Raw genomic sequence first — 20,714 nt, forward strand, 5'->3', positions numbered from 1 at the left:
GAATACTGAGCAAGTGCCAAGTCTAACTGATCCAAAATGGGGATCAGTTTACTGTTAATCACTGACTCTGGAAACAAAGAGCATGTTACAATCAAAGAAATGTCAGAAAAGAGGCCAGAAGGGGCAAAACTCAAAGCCTGACCCTTTGAAGGCGGAGAGGAGGTTTCTCTCTCACTGCCTTTCTTCCTGCTGGTTAACTTGACATGTGATTAGTATTGCTGTCTGCTGCTTAGCCTGCCCCGCAGGCAGCCAGCTGTGCCTTCAGAGGAATTATTGCCAGAGGGTGACTCAGCCAACACCAAGGTACGTCGTATTTACATACACTATACACACTCATGTTCTGTGTCATGATGATATTGATAGTCTTATGATGTATTTTCATTTTTTATCCAGTTGTGGCACTTTTTTAAAGGTTTATGCTACATATGCTATTTGACCACACTCCTGCCTGAGTGTTCCAGGTTAGCATTTGGTTTTGAGGCATCCTAAATGTACTGAGCAAAGGTGGCAACACTGAAAACTCTATGTAAAAGAATGTAAAGTGGTTTTATAATATAAGACATTAAAATGACTGTGTTATCTATGCTATTCTTCTGCTGGTCAAACTATTTCAGGTGTGCATACATCCACACCTGTGACCAAACTAAACCTTCCCTTTGCAAACACTAGTAGTCATGTTAATGTGCACCTGCTGAGATACCGATATCAACAACATACTGTAATTAAATGTCACAGTCCTTTAAAAAGCACATGGGATAGGCCTACAATAAATATTTTTGGCTAAGAGGTTAAGATAGGCATGCTGCAATGATGTTTTAATATTGTAGAGGTTTAATGTTTTTGTTCTCAAAGTTCCCTTTGCAGCACCAGTGGGATTCCAAGTTACACACACCCACTGAGTAAATACATCTAGAGCCTGAGTATGGTGCTCAACTATTTAAGTGTAAACATATAACTGTGAGACAGGAGTTAGCAATATTCTACACAATTGTGTGAGTGTTGTACTATTCAGAATTGTGGGAGACGTGTTCCTCTGTCAAACTCTCATGCTTGTTTTTACCATTACTGCTCACTTGCATAGGCAGAAATTAGATTAGTTGAGTTTTCTTCCTTGGCCAGTGGAAAACAGGACAATTATGTGATGTTCCTGAGCATTCCTTTACTCCTCCCTCATTTGGAGAGTGCTAATTTGTGATACACTGTTTTTGTTGTGGACACGCCCATGCATTACTTTTTCACATTTTTCTGTGGTTGTGAGGACATCTTTTCATACAAATCTAAGGTTGGGGTTTTAGATTGTCAGAGCTGGTGTGTGTGCATGTGTGTGTGTGTGTGTAGACCCTCTGAAGCCCAAGCATTGTGAAGCTAGATCATGTGAAATGTTTAGGTAGGCAACAATGACTGATGGGCAGATGGGTGAATTGTGCAAACCTCAACAGATCCCAGGAGAGATGCATCTGATCTAGTCAATCCAAGACATAACAGCTTTTCAACCTGTGAAAGTGTTAAAATGTTTGACATAATAATAATAATAATTGTTTACTGGAAGAAAGTTATTTAATAATGACAGCAGGAAAAAGACAAACGTCTTTCAGTTTATCAGCTTATGCAGTTGCAAATGGGATTTTATACTTAGACTACATCCAGTTCCATTTCAGAAATAATCTGTATCCATATTAGCAAACCCAAAAATGGATAGTTACTGAGTCTTCAGGAGCAGTGGGCACGGGTGTGCTGGGAGTTGATTCTCTCCTGTGCAGTTGTTTGCTTAGTTTCAGATAGTATTATGAAGTAAAAGAGAAAAGTAAAATAAAATGGATTTCTATTATGAGACCGACACAAAGTAAGGCAGGTAACTATGTTGTCATTTATAAAGGTCTTTGTTTTTGCCTGTCCAGACTAACACCTAGCCCAGGGATGGGTAATTATTTTCCCCAAGGGGCCACATGAGAAACAAAAAATATTGTTGAGGGCTGGGCCAAATTTGAATTGATTTTAATTTAATTTGATCTATTTTATCTAAAAAAGCAGTACATGTTATTGTTTTGGTGTAAACTGGGCAGCATACAAACACACAATAAACACAATTACCAACCAACTATAAACATATCAAATGACTACACTATATAATGAATACTATTATACTATACTACTGTGGTGTAGTGGAGTGAATATATTGTCGAACACAACCCCCCCGCCCGGCACAGAGCGCACATGCACACTTATGCTGCAATCACACAGGATGAGTTTACATACGAGTGACGGTGCTTCGCTGGTTGGACAATAAAATAATAAACAGGGAGGGAGATAATGATAAATCCTGAACTTAAACCGAGACACTTGTAGAAGAAAAGTACCACGGACATCGTCCTTAACGTTGTCTTCGATATAGGCTGCCTCCGACTCCTTTGCACACTCTTCATCATATAAGTTCTTGTATTTCTCTTCGTGTTTGGTCACGTAGTAGCGATTCAGATTGTAATCCTTAAACACAGCGACTTGTCTACCACAAACTAAGCAGTCCATGTATTGTTGAAAACACGCCTTTCAAAATTAACTTTTCTTTTTTTAACGTGAGCCGACATTTTTATGGGGCCAGAGGTAACTGGCTAGCGTCACCTGTCGCTGTGCAGACAGACGCAGATACGTGCGTCCATACGTCAGGCTTTTCAAAATAAAAGCAACACAGTTGTATTGCATGCGAATAGCATAAATACTTGTTCATCTGTGTTTATGACTGACATACTGCGGGCCGGACAGGGATGCCCAAAGGGACGTATGTGGCCCGCGGGCCGTAAAATGCCCATGTCTGACCTAGCCCCAGAATTTCTGAACAAAATTGAAACAAAAACAGCTCCAATACTGGAAGGTAATGTGGACAGCAGCTGCCAACTTGCCAACTTGTAAACAATCTTAAGATTATGTTCAATGCTTGCTGGTAGACAGCAAGCATTTTCTGACAGGAATCCAAAATGTGTGTCTTTATGAGGCTGATGGATTGAACAGATGGATGCAGTAAGTGGACCAACAATTTGTGTGTACTGAGAGGTAAAATCACTTGAAGTTGCCCAGAATATCCTTTTCGTGAAAGTGTGTTCTGCCTTCAGAGCCATTAGAAGTGTGTTGTGGTATACAGATGATATAAGGACAACTCAGAATCTGCATGGAAAAGCTGCTCAGAAAACATTAATACAGTATATCAACAAAATGATAACCCTACTCATCAAAACTGCATTGTAAAGCGAAAGCCCATTTAGAGGCTTCACCCATTGAATTGGTCAATTCACGTGGGGATCATGCTAATTTAATTTAATGCATGTTTATGCGTTTCCCAAGATGTTGTTTTTGTTTAACTGTAGAGAGATATGATCTGTTTAGTGCGTGTTGATTTTATTACTGTGACAATACAGAACATTTTTACCATACTGGATTTTTCAATCAGATGTGGCCTTGGCCCTATGTCAGCTGAGACTGGCATAGCACCAACCAAAACCCTCCTGTGGAGGATAAAGCAGTAGAAAATGGATGGATGGACAACTAAATCCTTAAATATGCTCCGGCTGTTCAACACAAACTGTGATTTTGTTATTTTATCCCTTCTCTCTCTCTCTTTTCTCTCCATCTCTGTATTTATATCTCTCCTGAGTCTCTTTAAATATTAATCATTTACAATGAACCAATATAACCACGATAGAAATACAATTTGAGTTTTTCTTCCAAAAGGGAAAAAGCAACCGATGTTAACAGGACATGTGTTGGTAATATATCTGTGAACTATTACATCTCAGAACTCTGTGTGAGTTAATACCCTGAGTTTTCACTACTAAATTTGATTTGAATGGATGTGCACATGCAAGTTTTACAAAAATAAATCTATTTCCATGCTTTATAATGGCTGAGGAATGCCATCCCTGACCTGAACTGATTTTATTCTCATGTCGTGCACATAATCTTGCATAGGCAGTGCAGTACTGATTTCTTTTTGAGAGGGGAAACTGCAGATGACCTGATTTTACTAGTGACTTGTCCTCACGAGAGGGAAATTTTGCAATCAAGCCTTTGCAGTGGCAGCCCCTTGGCTTTGGAATGGCCTGCCTTGGCATATCAGATGTGGCCAGAGTTTCAACCCGACTCTAAATCCTCTTTAAAAACCTACTTTTTCTCCTTGGCCTTGAATTCAGTTTGAACGGCATTGTTTTATGTTTGCTCTTTTATTAATTTGGTTCTGTACAGCACTTGTTTTAAATGTGCTCTGTAAATAAGATCTGAGTTGAGTATTTCAGTCCAACACATTTGTTGTTCTTTTATCTCTCCTCCATAGCCCAGCACCATCATGCCTGGCCCGACAACAGGGAAGAAGCTGGATCTTTCCAAGCTCACAGATGAGGAGGCCAAGCATGTGCTGGAAGTTGTCCAGCGAGACTTTGACTTGCGTAAAAAGGAGGAAGACAGACTTGGGTACGTGACCAAGATCCAGGCTTTCTGAACTTCACACTGTGTGATTCAACTTAACTCTTTAATCCCAACATGTAACTAATTATACAGTGTTTAAAATCATTGAGTAGTTTGAAGTAAATTCAGTTTCAAAATTAATTGTGTGTGTTTACACGGAATGCAAAGCTATTTTTAGCATTATGATTGGAGCAAAGTTTCCATCTAATCATTTCTTTCAATTATAATTTTTTACAATCTTCATTGATGAGATGATAATAATAGTAATCAATAATAATAAAAGTCTTAAGATTGTTTTAAATAAGAGGATATAATACATTTTAGCCCTAAAAAAGAAGAATGTATTTGAATTCATGTAGTATTGCGATGTCTTGGTTTGTGATCTCATATAAATTATAGTACCATATTTGGTATGACCCATTTCTCAATTCTTACAGTGTAAATACAAGAAAAACACACCTACTGTAACTGTAAATACATTAGCATGCTTATATTTACTACCTCACTTGGTTCAGCTGTGAAGTAATTTTTTAAAGGCGACATAGAATGCTTGTATCACACATATATGTTAGTTATGGAGGTCTACTTACATATATCAACTTGTTTTCATGGTTAAAATCCTACTAATCGCTGCAAACGAGCCGATCAAAATATCTCTTCACTGGCGCTCTCGTCAGCCGCGCTGTTTCAGACCAAAATCACACCCCCAGAACGTGGACTGTGTTGTGATTGGCCAGCCAACGAGAGCTTTCCCACTGCCCTGTGATTGGCCAGTTACCTGGAAGTGATGTAATAGATAGGCCAGCTCTCAGATACACAGCTCCCCCTCTGGCACGGTGGATGCTCTGCATCTCAGCAGCTACAACGAGAGTAGTTCTTCTTCTTCTGCGGTTGAATGCACGCAACCGGATGTGCCCGGACTAGTGCCGCACCAGGAGGTGCTACGGTGGTGAGAGGAGTGGTGAGGATTTCTGGTGACGACATTAAATTACGGAAGTGCCGATCCGCTTCGCAGAGCCCAGGAAAACAAGACAACACTATTTTCTCAGCAGTGGCTGAACTGTTGTTCTGAAACTTTAGGGTTTCATAAACGAGGTAATGACGCAGATACACACACAAACGCAGCGTGAATTGGAGCTTCCGGTCTATGTGGCCTTTAATTTGTAATATGAGGTGTTAATTATGGTATAGTTATAAATGTTAAAGTGCAGTGTGACTGGAAAAGAAGATATAAATACCATAAAAACATGAAAAAAATAGCAGGTCATAAGAACATGTGTTTTGGAAAGGAAAGGGAAAATAGGCACTCATGCAACATTATGGATGCCAACTGCCATAAAACACCAAAGAGACAGACTTTCTCTCTACACAGGACACCATAGGTAAAATAATGGAATTGAATGGAAATACTGTCCAGTATTCATTTCACATGGCACTAGACTGCACTTATATGTCCTGTTTCCAAAGCATGTGATGCACCATAAGGCTGTTCTTTAGTTAGATGATTGATTAGCAGCTAAATTTGTTGTTTTTTTGTATTTATTTAATATCACTGTAATCCATTTTTGTTGAGCTGCATGACACAAGGAGCTAATTGACTTGCTGCTTAAGGAGGAATTTTTGGTAACCCTTTACAGTCTGCTTATTACCTGGTATTTACTAAGAAACTAGATGGTAACAAAACACATAGTTAATAGGAAAGTTCCAAAATAACTTTATGTAATTACTAAGTTAGTACCTGGTAAGTACATGTAAGGTATACACAAGTTACTAATGTTTATTACTAGTTAAATAGCTATGTATAAATGTAAAATATGTAAATAGTGTTAAGTGTAAAGGCTTTTTAAATGTAAGTAACTGACCAATGTATTGTAGGTACTTACTAGGTAATAACTTAGTACTAACTGTCCTTTACTGTGATACTTTCGTAATATGTGTATTGTTTTACCATCTAATTTCCTTGTACGTTTCTTTTTACTTACTTGGTAATAACTTTGTACTTTAATCTTTCTTTCTGGTACTTTGATAATATTTATATTGAAATACTATCTACTTTACTAATATGTTACCGTCAAAACGTCTTTGTGAAACTCCATCATCACAAGTCCACAAGGAATATGCACAGTGGTTTCAGGATTTTTTCTTTTATATCCAACCTGACCAGTAATGTTAGCATGATTTGCATTGACTTTCCCCCGATGCTGTCACTGCTTGTTTTCCTTGATTATAGACATGTGCAGTGTAAATGAACATGAATGAACTCATACTGTAGATATAAAATAAAAGGCCCAAACAGCATGACTAAACTGCACTCTAATCTAATTATGATTTCAGAATAGGATATTTGTCCTGCTACTGTGAGCAGGTTGTTCCATGGAGGAGCTGTTTTGTTGCTAAGAAAAAAAAAGAGTTATATAAATGCATTATGTTCCTCATGACTCATCTCCTAAAGTTCGAAAATACACAAGAAAACAGTCAAAGTTGAGCCCAAATAAAGTTAAAAGTGATACAGACTGTGGTGCAGAGAAACATTTGACGGCTTCACCCACTGATCGGACAAGAGATGCTTTGTGAACTTAGGTTTGCATGTAATTCAGTTTATCAATAATTTGAAATAAAATGTGTTTCTCATGTTGTTCATTAGTGGCACGTTAGTTGTGAAGAGCAAAGATAGCAGTTTAATTAAACAATGAGACTTGCTTTATATGCAATTCATGTTGGCTGGGATGCTGTAACATTATAGCTAAAGAGGAAATTAATTAATAAATAAATACATAGATACTTTTTTTAAAGATAAAAATACCTGAGTGTGTGTGTGTGTGCCCACAATAGAATGACTTCTTTCTCTTTCTGCTAATTATGGTAGCACTTTGGTTGATACTCCCTCAGCTGGTATAAAGCATGTATTTATCAACAAATGAATAAGACATTTGGTGATGAATACATTTTTCATTGCTTTAATGTCAGTTCATTGTCAACTTCTTCTTTCGGTTTCTTTCTTTAGTGGTCGCCACAGCAGATCATCCCTTGTGTCCTTGTCTGTTACACCAACTGTCCTCATGTCCTTCTCAACAACATCCATGAACCTTCTCTGTGGTCTACCCCTTTTCCTCCTGCCCGGCAGCTTCATTTTCAACATGCTTTGTCAAATTTAATCACTATCCCTCCTCTGCACGTGACCAAACCATCTCAACCTTGACTCTCTAAATGTATACAGTGATCCCTCTTTTATCGCGGGGGTTACGTTCTAAAAATAACCCGCAATAGGCGAAATACGCGAAGTAGTCAGCTTTATTTTTTACAATTATTATATATGTTTTAAGGCTGTAAAACCCCTCACCACACACTTTATACACTTTTCTCAGACAGACATTACCATTTTCTCACATTTCTCACTAGTTTAAACACTCTCAAAATTCAAACCTTCATAGATTGTAAAACATAAAAGTATCATAGAATGAAACAAAAATCAAAACTTGTTTTCAGGCTCAAACATTTGTTTGAGAAATAAAAATATAAACGTTTTCCTAGCTATTAGAAATAACAAATTTAATTTGAATGATCAACCTACGAGGACACATAATAACACAAATAATTATGTGACTCACGCGTATTTCACAGTTCCTCTTCGTCCTCGCGCCACTCGGCTGCTTCTTTTTCAGGACGCAGAACACAATGTGCGTTAGTACGCTGTAAAAAAACATGCAAAATTGTACTAATAAAAACGCAAAACAGCGAGGCTGCGAAAGGTGAACCGCGTTATAGCGAGGGACCACTGTAATGCATTTATTTCCGTACTGAAAATGTTTTTCCATTCTTTCCGGAATGAAAATATACACCTGTCCACTACTCTCACTACAAATTACAATATAACCTCCAAACAACTCAATTAACAGTTAACTGTTGATGCAAAAAAGCTGATGCATATTTAGAAAATATTTAGTACAGTTATCAATAAATTGCAGAAAAAGGAACAGCCACAGGCCTAGTGTTAGAGATCCACAAATAACTATGAAATATAAATATATATTACATAACCACCTTGCACACTAAAGGTCTTTCTTGATGTAGCAACCTTACTTAATTGTTCATGCAGTATTTATTTATTTTATTTTGTAATACAACTTGATTTCCTCCTTCATAACAGACTTTGATCTCCAGGGATTTGTCTGTCTCTTCTAGGCTGCATCTGTTACACAAAGAGTTTAAAGATGCTATTTCTATTCTTGTATTGTATATTTTATTATGTGATATTTAGTCATGGAGATTCATCACTCGTTCAATGCTGGTTGAAGAGTTGGCTACAAGAACATGCAGATCATTTATATGCTTTTAGTCACAAATACAAAGACAACACTGTCTTCCAGTTCCAGCCACTTTGGCTGTGGTCTCCACCATGGTTGTTCTTCAGCCATTTGTTTTCCATTCAAGTGAGTGGTTGTTTGCTGCACATGGAAGTGTTTTTTTCCCTCTAAGTCCTCCGCCGTCTATAAATAGTTAAATCTCCATGTGGTTTACATATAAAACTGTCACACCTAAATCTTTTACAACCACATATGTTGGACCACAGAAAGAAATTTATTTTGGTAATGGTAATTTACAACAAGTTGTTTTTTTAAAAAAAAACAAAAAAACTTTTACTGTTCTGACATAAATGTAGTGTCAGGATTTCATTTACCAATAGCTACAGGGGTTTATTTAATCTTTGAAACATTTTTTTGGTTTTGAGACTTTACAAATACGTGTGAAAGGATTTGTGAAATATGCTGGTTAAGTAAATAGGCAAGTCTATGCTAAAACTGTTACTTGCTACTTCATGTCAATTTTAATGTAAGTACTGAGTGACTTGTATGTAAATCCATGAGAAATGTAGTCTACTTTAGCTTGACTTTCTACATCATTTACCATTTAACCGATAAGTTTCTTATTTCATTTCATTGGCCAGCATGGTTGCAGGTGTGTGTGGATATCCAGTTGACAGGCTCTCAGTTGTTCCAACTAATACACTTCAGTGTATTACCTGGAATAACTCCCTTGAACAGGTAGAAATTGTACTTTAATGTTATATTGTCTAATTTTAGTTCAGTATTTCGCAATATAAATGAAGAAATATATAACATAAATAAATAAATAAAGTATTTATTTGGATCACAGCCCATATGTCTAGATACATATAAAAAAAAAACGGCTAACATGTAGAAGAAAGCAAGGTTTATAGAGGAGCAATTTAAGTGTGGGTGGTGCCAGTATCCCATGTAATCAATTCAGAAATCATCATGACTACTTTCAGCTAAACCCTTTTCTCTTTTCACTTTAAACAGGTTATTTACAAACTGTTCACAAACCTAACAGAAGGCAGCACTCTTACTTGCAAATATACTCGATCCTTGGTGCAGCACATTCAATTTCATGCCTGTAGGAACAGTGACTAATACATTCATGTCAATCCTCACTCTATTAGTGACTAGTGCATTTTAGTACACATAATGCCAAACAAATAAGGAATTAGGAGATATTCAAATTAGAATCATGTAATCTTTGACTAATTAATCTTTGACGTAAACTAATTTTAAATTTTTATTAATACCCAAATTAACTGTGTTTAACTTAATAAACTGTTTCAACTGCCACAACTGCCACTGTTCTTAGGCCGTTAATATCCCTTATTGTCTACACTCAGTGTTCATCAAACACAATAATACTGAACTAATGTAAATATGAGACTTTTAATTTGAAACTTAACAGGAAATACCTCTTAAACTCTTATTCTGGATACCCACAGGAAACTGCCTACCGTCTTCCTTGTCAGCAATTAGTCATAGCCATAATACACGCACTACGGGGGCAATATGGACTAAAGAGCAGGAGAGCATTGGAGCTCAGTGGAGGATTCACTGGTTTTTCTACTAATTCTTGTTTAAACTTGAAGGTAGGAGAACAGGGGCTATAGGAGATTTCTGAATCTGTTGATTTTTTGGGTTGTTCGGCTGTTTGTAGGAATATCGCCTGACAGCCTGTATAGACGATTTCATTGTATACAAACACTCTGAGACGAGCGAGAATGCGCGCGCAGTTTGGGGTCAGAAAACTTAACAACAGGTAAGTGAATAGCATGTACTGTATGTCCACGGTCCTCCACCGAATAATTCTGAATATGTTCTTTTGTTCCAATTAATTACCGCGAACAATACCTAAATAAATTAGTACTAGCTGACAGCAATAGTCTGCCTGACCCAGCTTCCATAAAAGATTGGGTAGATGATATTAGCAAGTGGCCAGATACCCAGTGGCCAACTATTCACTCTTACCTTAGCATACACGTGAGAAAGTCGTATACAAGTCTTACAAGGAACGATTTTAGCACACCATATTTATTTGTCAAAGTGCTAGCCGGCCGGCAGCTAACTACAAGCTAGTTACATCCAAGATCACAACATAACTTTAGGCAGCATAGGCTTCATATGTGCATTGACACACACATGTCTCTGAAATCCAGGCTTTTCATCGTAATCTAACAGAAAGAGCTGATAAATGATAACTTACATGACATGAAGTGAGCACTACAAACGGGAGCCTCTTTGATTGCAGTAGCATCACCCCAGTCTTCTCTTTTTAATGCTTAGAGCCACAGACGATATCTATTTTTTTTTGAAAGGGATGAGATCCTGTAGGGATGAAGAACTTGACACCATTGCTGGTTCTATTTTCACAGCCAACTATTTTACCAGTAGGCATCTTCGGTGTTGGACTGTTGTACAAGTTAATGGTATGAGTGTGTTTTCTGACCCCAAACTGTGTGCACACATGTCTGTGACGTAGCTCTCGAAAGGCTCTATAGGTCGGGGAACGGTATTCCTGCACAGATCTGTGCAGACTCAGCTGGTTGATCCGAGGATCGGGTGCTGAGTCACCTGTAAAGCACTTAAATCGTATATAGTCAGGGATTGCTGAAAATCAGAGTCGATGGAGCCGGGATGGAGGATAGAGTCAATAGGAAAGAGAAAGGATACAATTCTTCAGAAAGTATATATAGATAACCCACAAGCCAAAGCAATGAGTGGGCTAATGATTGGGGTTTTAAAATTTATACGGATAAAACTAAATAAAGGTAATAATAATATATATATATATATATATATATATATATAAACCCACAGTGAAAAAGTCAAGTATTTTCAATTTCTATGAATGTGGTTGGATGAGAGGATGACAGGAAAAAACATATTGAAATGATTTTGTTGAAGTGTGGGAAAAATAATGAATGTTCTTAGATGCATGGCTGGATCTGACTGGGGGGCTGATAGAGAATCAATGATAAAGATTTAAAGAGCAATGATAAGATCAGCTATCGATTATATATGTATAGTTTATGGATCAGTAAAGTTGACATAGTCCAAGCAAAAGCCCTAAGAGTGTTGTGGAGCATTCAGTACAACTCCAATATCAGCCTTATAAATAGAAATGGGGGAGATGCCGTTAGAATTCAGGAGACATAAACTTAGTTTGAGATATTTAATGACGCTCAAAGGACAAAATGAAATGTTACCAACAAAAAACCTGAGTGAACATTAGGAGTTTATGGGAATTTAAAAAAAGACTAAAACTAAATTTGCAGAAAAATTTAAATCTATGGAGCAGGAAATAGGAAATGTCCTCCAGTATGTCATCCAGTTTTATCATCATGGTTGATTCCAGATCCCATTGTTGACCTAAATTACAGAATTTCAGATCATATGTCAGTCTTCACAGCAGAAATGGTGGCAGTTCTGTGGGCATTAAAATGGGTTGATGACAATAAACAAGGACATTCAATCATTACATGTCATTTAGCAGACACTTTTATCCAAAGCAACTTACAATGGAATTGAGTACTATCAGCCAGGGGGGGAACCGGGTACCGGGCTTAACCACTGAGCCACTCCACCCCAATCGTATGCAGTGCTTCAGCAACAAGTTTAACTACAATAAAAGAAGCTAAATCGAAGTCCAGACCTGATTTAGGTGTAGGAATTCTACACTCTTTGTTCAGAATTCACAAGGTAGGGTATGTGGTTTCTTTGGGTTCCGGCACATATGGGTGTGAAAGGGAATGAGGAGGCGGATGAGATGGCAAAGAAGGCGGTAAAGGAGGAAAGAGTGCAAATTCATTTGCAATATGGGGCACCAGAGTACCCAGAAAGAATAAACAGGTCTCTAAAAGAGAAGTGTCAAAAATCTTGGGAGAAGGAAAGGAAGGGAAGGGCATACTTTTCAGTGAAGGAAAGTGTAAGTAAAGACAAGTGCACTTTTAGGTGTAGTCGAAAAGACTGTAGTAATCTCAAGATTGAGGCTTGGACACTGTGGGTTGAAGAGTTGGCTGGCTCTGATTGGTAAGCATCCTGATGGCAAATTTGAGTGTGGAGATAGTGAGACAGTAAAACATGTACTTCTCCAGTGCAAAATATACTCCAGTCAAAGAAGGACTTTCTTCAGGGAACTTGCAGCAGATGGGGAAACTGTTTTCAATATGAGCACGCTTCTAAATCTGGATTTTTGGGTTAAAACAACAAAATTGGTGGATTATCTTCACAAAACAGGATTGTACAAAAGGATTTGATGTAGGTCTTAATAACAAACAGTAGGGGCAGCAATAAGCCATAGCTGTGTCTAGTCTGCCTATCTAAAGAAGAAAAAGAACGGGGGCAAGATATTTTAATCAAGTCTTTTCAAGGTAATGTTAATGGTTCTAGAAAAACTTGTGTCTCTGAAAACATATAGTGCCACACAAACCCTTACCATTGCACTTGTTTTTGATGTTTAATCTTGCCAACTATTTGTCAGTGCTTGTAAGGCTTGGACATTGATCATAGCACCTAATGTCGCATAATATCTGTGGGATTTGGTTTTACAGCTATTACTTTAAAATCATCTCATTCATGGCCTGAACCATGAGTAAAGGCTACAAAGTCTGCCATTTAGATTGTAATTTCAAAAGCATGGCCTTAAAAACATCTTTCATAAACAATAAACATAATCTCTTCCTCAGTCATTGTTTTATGTGCTCCATCTGAGTGTTATGACATGTGGGACTTGTTATCTGAATTTTCCCTCCACACAATTGTCAGCATCTTGTTCTGCTGAGTGAGTTTGTTACTTTTCCGACAATCAGCACAAGTTTGCTGAAGTAAATGTCTGACAAGTTCAAGATGTGTGTTTTCAGAGCCACCAAGTGACTCACAGAAGGTGAAAGATGTGTTTGTTTGAGTAGGATTTAGATTTACATCTTAAAGCTCTTGAGTCTGGGTGGTGTTTTTGTTGTATTGAATTTGTTGAATTAGTTTCAAGTTATAAGTCCCTCATTATCAACTTTGATGCAATAAAAACAAACATTTCCATATTTTCTGACTAGGTTGTGTTCAGGACATCTATGACTACTAGTGTACTGTAAAATTGAAATTTCTCTAAACCTGTACAGTACCTGTGATTTACAGGATGCTAGTAGTCATGGATGTCCTCAGCAACTGCACAACTTTATCAATCTTGTACAGAACTTATAGAGAACTCTCTTTATACATTTGCTTAAGTCTCTGACACTTATAACTGAGGATTTTCATTATCTTTCCCCTTCAAATGTGTACTCAAACAGAGAGACGGTGCTCTCCGTATTTTGTTTTGAAAACCAGATCTTGATATCCATACAAATCATTGTAACAAGAAATGTTACAATGAGTTTATCATAGTTGATTATTTAACATTTTTAACATTGGCTCAGTTGAAATAAAAAGAAAAATGCACTGAATATTTAATATCCCTATAAAATTAAAGTTTGTGATTTTGGTAGCTCTAAATTGGAACAGCAGTTCATCCATGCAGAAAAAGTGTGAACAGACTTTGGCCTGGTACTAAATATTTCTGGGAGGTTTTGTTTGTTTTTTTAATAAAAAACACGATGCATGCGAAGTATGTAACTTAAGATAATAATGAGAATTTTCCATCCTTAGGTGTGCATACAAAACGTGGTGTAATACTGAATCCTGCAGCCGTCAGAGTTGTGGTGTTACTGTTAGCCCAGATTAAGTAGATCTTACTTTTAACACTAATGGCCAGCAGCTGTTTCTTTAAATAACCCATTTATCAAAATGATCAGTGACAATTTAATAAGCATTAAATTATTGTAGTAGAACATGAAATATATTAGTCCTACAGTATTCAGCCATGCTTAATCAATTATGCAAGCGCAGCTCTGATGATAAGATAAGAAGATACCTTGACTGTCACTGCTTAGAGTACAATGAAATGTGTAATGTCTAAATGATGCATTCATTCAAAATATATAATAGCAAGGAACAACACAATATAATTGTAAAACATTAAATAATGTGAGTATAACATTAGGAAATAACAAGTTAACATGATAAAAAAAAAAATCCCAGCTGTTGTTTCTGTGCATGCAGCCATCTTACAAATGTGTGTAAAACTGTAAAATATGATGTCATGTCTTTTGATGCGACATTAACACCATGCATCAAATTAGAGAGAAAAGAGCTAATTGATTGTGCATGTTGAATTTTACCACGGGCGTCAAAAATTGCATATTTGTTGGTAATTTAACTGTTTTGCAGGCGTTGATTACAGGTGGTTACAAAGAATGCAATGATGTATTTGCTCATCTCACTTTTCCAAAATTGTCTAGGGAGCTGAAGACCAAGATTGAGAAGGAAGACATCAAGAGAGAGTTGTTAGGTCACCAGTCCAGCCTCACCGAGTCCTACTGTATTCGCTGCCTCCAGCCCTTCAAGTTCCTGGTCAACAGTAAGCGTCAATGCCTTGACTGCCACTCGTACATCTGCAAGTCCTGCTGTCGCTACAACAAGAAGGAGCAAGGTTCTGTGTGTGATTCCTGTCACATGGCCAGGTAGGTACATGCAACTTTAGAAGACATCTAAAATGGCGATAATATTATTTTTTATGCTAAAAGACTTAATAGGGTTAGGGTTAGTAGGGTTAAGTAAAATGGGCAGTAAAATGCCTCCTGAGAACAGATTTGCACGTATAAGAATGTGACCACAGGTGTCAGGGTGTCAGACCACCTTTGAATGTAGTTTGACTGATGGGAACTGAAGACATTCAGGACTAAAAAAAAACTTAAGTTAAGCAGCATTTGTATAACTTCTTATTTTTAAAGAAATCATAGGTTACATACACCATATACACCATATAATGGTTACTGGTTATGTAACCCGAAACCTAAGGGATAGGGATTATTTTGAAGGGGATCATCTGCATAGAAAAGGAAATTTGATATATTACCTTGCATTTTCATTGTGTTTCACCATTCACCATCACCTCTAAAGTTTTATTTATAGATGCATACGTTGCTTCTCACTCTTCCTTATCTGCATTTTTCTTCTAAGTTGTGGTCTATCAGTGTTGGGAGCTGTTCAAGTTGTGAAGGTGAAACTGATTGAGAACAAATGTGATGGTTGATTCGTTGCATATGCAGCATGTCTGATACTCAGACACAACCTTATGTAAGAACGGCAAAACACCAAATTGTAGTTAAATGAGTTCAATTATGTTATAATTATGTTCAATGTGTTGTCTGAGTGAAGCAGCAAGAATGACGTGTATGAGCTCATTAACCTTACTTAACCATGCATGCATGTTCTCGCGATGTCACATGTACACAGCTGCAGCCATAGCTGAAAGATAAGAAAAAATGTCAACAAAACTAAAATATAGGTTGACTGACACCAAGTGGCGCGTATTTTCTTCATACAGTTAATTATTTGTGTGGTTGCAACTGACTTCTTGACAGCAAAGTGCACTTTGGGCCTTGGAGATGCCTTGTCTGTAGATCAACAAAGATAAAAGACAAAGGTGGTAAAAACTGAATCATGCACACATGTAGTATATATACTCACCCCTCCATTTACGGCAACTCCCAATCAATGCCTAAGGAAAAAGAGACATTTTAAGTTTCCTTTCAAAAACAGAGATAAATCAAGTCAGATACACATGTTTGTGAGAGCTAAGCCTTTGTAAATCAGCACCTGGTCAGCACCTGGTGCAGCATTCCATAGGTTACTGTAAGCATTAAAAAGGCAACAAAACACTTTTGTATTCTGTTATCACCTTAGTCCTAAAGCATATTTTTATTCTAATTTCACCTAACCATATCGGTTGTGTTAGCATAGCATTACTTTATTTGAAAGAGGATAACTCATCTCACTGACAACTAATTTTGTTTCAAAGTAACCTTCACACAAGTAAGAGCTTACAAAGGCAACCGTACGTGTTGGAGCATGTAGTGACACGTTTTCAAATAAATAATTGTTGGCCCTGATTACACCTGGTGCTAACATCCAATCCTGAGTGATCTGATTCCACATGGTCAGCATTAAATTTAGGTGTAAACAATGTCTTCAGTTCCCATCAGTCAAACTACATTCAAAGGTGGTCTGACACATGTGGTGTCATTCTTATATGTGTTAATGCAAATCTGTTCTCAGGAGGTATTTCCCTGCCCAAGATCTGTCACACTGTTAGATCTTAATAATCCAGATCATTCCAGCTCCGTAACTCTTGTTAGCTCAAACATGGCTCAGAACTGGAAGCCACTGTTGACTGCCAATGTTTAAAGCACAGCATGCTGTGCACCTCCTGCTCTAATCTGACATCAGTGTTGCACTTGCGATCTACCACAGCAAGCGAAAGTAGAGGCGGAATAATCAGGCAGCTTAATCAGGCAAAAAATGTTTTGCCATGTCTTTAAATAAACAAATAATTAATCGATCAATTATTAATTACCTATGTTCTCCAAAACTTGATAAATGCTGCCAAGTAACTTTTGGCAGCTTTTTTTTCATCCATTATTTGGCAAAGTTAAGAGTTTGATGATTTTCTCATGTATGTAAGTACACTTCGGGGGTGACATAAAATACAGTTTGGAGAGGCAGAACACAAGTGTTGTTCAAGCAATTCCTTTTAAGTTAAGCCGTGTTTGTATAATTTCTTATTTAAAAAGAAATCTGCATCATATATTGGTCAACTACTGTGGTGATTTCTGAAGATCGGCACCATCCAATAAAACAACACACTGGTGAAATAACATCCCCTTGCTTTTTTAAAGAAAATAATATTTACTTCAAATCATTTTGATCGTAGATGAACTTACAACAGGGTGAATGTCACCTCTGTCAAAGCCTGAGCAGATGTGCATCACCTGCATTGGTACAGTGTGTCTTCTGGTTTCAGATCCTGGTTTTGGGGGTTAGTTTTAATTTCTAATAAGTATATTGAAAAATAAAACAATGTTATCATATTTGTATAAAATGCTATAACATAGACTACTGTGTCTGTCTGAATACGTGGCTGTTTGTAGATTAGAAGTCCTTCGTCAAACTGGTATCATTGGCTTGTCAACTATTGCATGTTACCTCGACATATATTTTACAATTATGTATCAATAGATGCCATTTACCAACTGTCGGGGGGACCCTGAGAGCAAATTCTTCTTTGTGTGACTTCAAAAGATGTATTTATGTGTGTCTTGTGACTCTGATTGGTTTATAGGTCTGCACATCCTTTCAATTGTCAACAGTTCCCTGTCCTCTGGGGAAGTTCCCAAAGGTTTTAAACATGCAATAGTCCAACAAAGCTTTCTTTTTTAATCCAACATTTTTGAAAAAGCTATCTATTTCTATCTGTCTACATGCAATTGGTCTTCCTCATTGAGAATTGTCTGTTTGAAACATTTCAGTCTGCTTCCATACCTGACACAGGACTGAATTTGTTATTATAAAAGTCACAAATGACTAAATAATAGCTGCTAATCCAGGAAACTGCTCAATTTAAATTCTTCTAGACCTACGTTCTGTCTTTGACACAGTTTAACTTGCATTCCTAATAGATTATCAGGAAACTGGGTTGGAATCAAAGGCTTTGGCCCTAGAATGGTGTCATTTTCACCTATCCATCCTCATCTCACGTAGTGCATCCTCATTCCACAGCCCCCTTCTCTTGTGGTGAGCTCTAAGGGTCGATCCTCAGGCCACATGCTTCCTCGTGGCTATATTTGTCATAAATATAACATCCAGACAACTATGCAGACAATATATCTCTCATTATATCTTCCTTTCAAACCTGTTGAAACAATTAAATTAAAATGCATCTGGTCATGTCACCCTAAAAGTAAATCCTGGATGGCACAGACGTTCCTATAACTTAATGAATCCAACATTTTATTTGGCCCATCCCATTCTGCCAATCTTTTATTAATCTCGCCACTGTTTATTATCCAGCATCAGGAACACAACCAGAAATGTGGTCATCATTTTGGACTCCAACCTCATATTTGACAGTCACGTGTCTAATGTTATGCAATCCTGTTTTGCTCAACTCATCGAAGTCAAAATGTTTTCTCACAACCTCTGACCTTGAAAAAGTGATTCATGCTTTTATTTCTACATGCTTGGACTATTGCAATTGCAATGTATTGTATTCAGGACGTAAAGAGAAGACAATCTCTCATCTCAAGCTTGTTTATATTATTGTAAAATGCTGCTACCAAGCTTTTAACAAATACAGAACCAGGAGATCGGCACATGTTCATTTATCATTCATTTATCGCTACAATGGTTTCGCTATAATTATTTTAAAATGTTATTTTACTTCCTTCATAAAAGACATGATAGTTCCTTACAATCCAAATTGTAACCTGAAATCTTTAGGGTCTTTTAGTTGTTCCCTCGACACGTTTATCAAGGAGCAGCAGGCATTTTCGGTTCGAGCCCCTCAGTCTTGGAACTCCCTCCATGTCCCAATCAGACGAGCAAAATCTGTTCCAAATTATTTTTAAAAAGGCCTTATTGTATTACATATTTATTAATTTGACTGTTTTATTTGACTTGGTCTATTGTTTCATTTATTTATTTATATAATTCTGCTCTTCTTCAGCTTTTATTGTTCATACTGTTTTATTTTTCTACTATGGACTGAACTTTGTGACATTGTTCAGTATTGATCAGGAAAAGATTTACGAATGTTATAATCAAGTGTGAATGAGGCTCATTTCTCACAGACCCTCACAAATGGCTTGTTTTTACAATCAATAGAGAGTCACCCTCCATTGGCCATTCAAGAGAATACAGATGCTTTTTAAGGCATTTCCATGTCCATTTTTATTTTATCTGTGGTATTACAACAAGAATTTTCTGTAACTATTTTGGTTGTGTGTATCTTTTATGTTTTCATATTATATATACCATATACCATATCCACCTCCAACAGGGTCCTCAAAATTGGCACACTAGAGTGGTACCATGAAAATGTCCGTGCCCGCTTCAAGCGCTTTGGCAGTGCCAAGGTGATGCGATCGCTCTTCAAGAGGCTGGATGATGAACACAGTTGCTCTCAAAGTGACTTTGGAGGTGAGTGGTATAGTTCTCTCGCTAATGATTTCTCGTTAAATTAACTTTCAGAGGTAAAGAATGTGTCTGGAATGTTTTAATGCCTAATCCACTTACCTAACAAATGCTGTCATGGTGGCCTAACAGCAGAGAGATTAGTCTCCACCAGATGACTGAAGGTTCTCAAACACTGTGGGTATATGCACTGCTGCCATGTGAGAAAGTGTATGTGAATGTTAAGAAGAGGAAAGCAAAGGTTACAACCATGTCAGGTCTCAGCTCATGGTGACTTTGAAACGGCAGCCTTAACGAATTTCCATCTGTTCTACTCATACTTTTACAAGTCCTGAGGGGCTGCTGCAGGTCAGATGCTGTTCTGTTCGAGCATTGCCCGAGCTGCAAGTGTGCTCGAGTTTACCTTAAGAAATCCCTCGTAAATGAAAATGTTTCAAGGAAAGTCAGCAACTGTAAACTTTACTGTAGTGGCATGGAAAGTGTGTATCAGCCTTCAAAATTACACCAAAGCATCTTCAAAAGAGTAAAACATCACCATGACAAGTTTATAACATGCTCAACATCAACAACTGGACTTTGTAATGCATTAGATCATACAGTTAGTAAGTTAGTACTCATCGGAATTAAGTTCATTCAAGTAATGCCACATCCAGTGTGAAAACAGGGCGAAGTCAGGAGACTTTTAATGTCCCAGCGCCTTACCAAGACCACATTCCTATACACATGATATCCAAACTACACTTGAGTTGAAATGCTATTTGCATTTTTTAGTTTAAAAACTAATATCTAAACTAAAACTCTGACTGGTGAGTCGTGACTTGACTTCTTCAATGAAAAGTGCAGTTCAAAGTAATATTT

The 20,714-nt window shown here is 37.3% G+C and overlaps 1 protein-coding gene across 1 annotated transcript in view; it reads left to right on the forward strand.

Annotated features, from left to right (window-relative positions):
* Positions 1-203: 203 nt before the first annotated feature.
* Positions 204-20,714, forward strand: part of LOC131455406 (melanophilin-like) — a 44,838-nt gene continuing 24,327 nt past the window's right edge. The window contains exons 1-4 of the mRNA XM_058623012.1: positions 204-303; positions 4,322-4,458; positions 15,125-15,346; positions 19,723-19,862. Of these exons, the coding sequence (XP_058478995.1) occupies positions 4,334-4,458; positions 15,125-15,346; positions 19,723-19,862 (487 nt within the window). The 5' untranslated portion in view covers positions 204-303; positions 4,322-4,333. The remainder of the gene's footprint in view (positions 304-4,321; positions 4,459-15,124; positions 15,347-19,722; positions 19,863-20,714) is intronic.

This window comes from Solea solea, chromosome 2 (genome assembly GCF_958295425.1).
Source record: "Solea solea chromosome 2, fSolSol10.1, whole genome shotgun sequence".
NCBI classification, from domain to species: Eukaryota; Metazoa; Chordata; class Actinopteri; order Pleuronectiformes; family Soleidae; genus Solea; species Solea solea.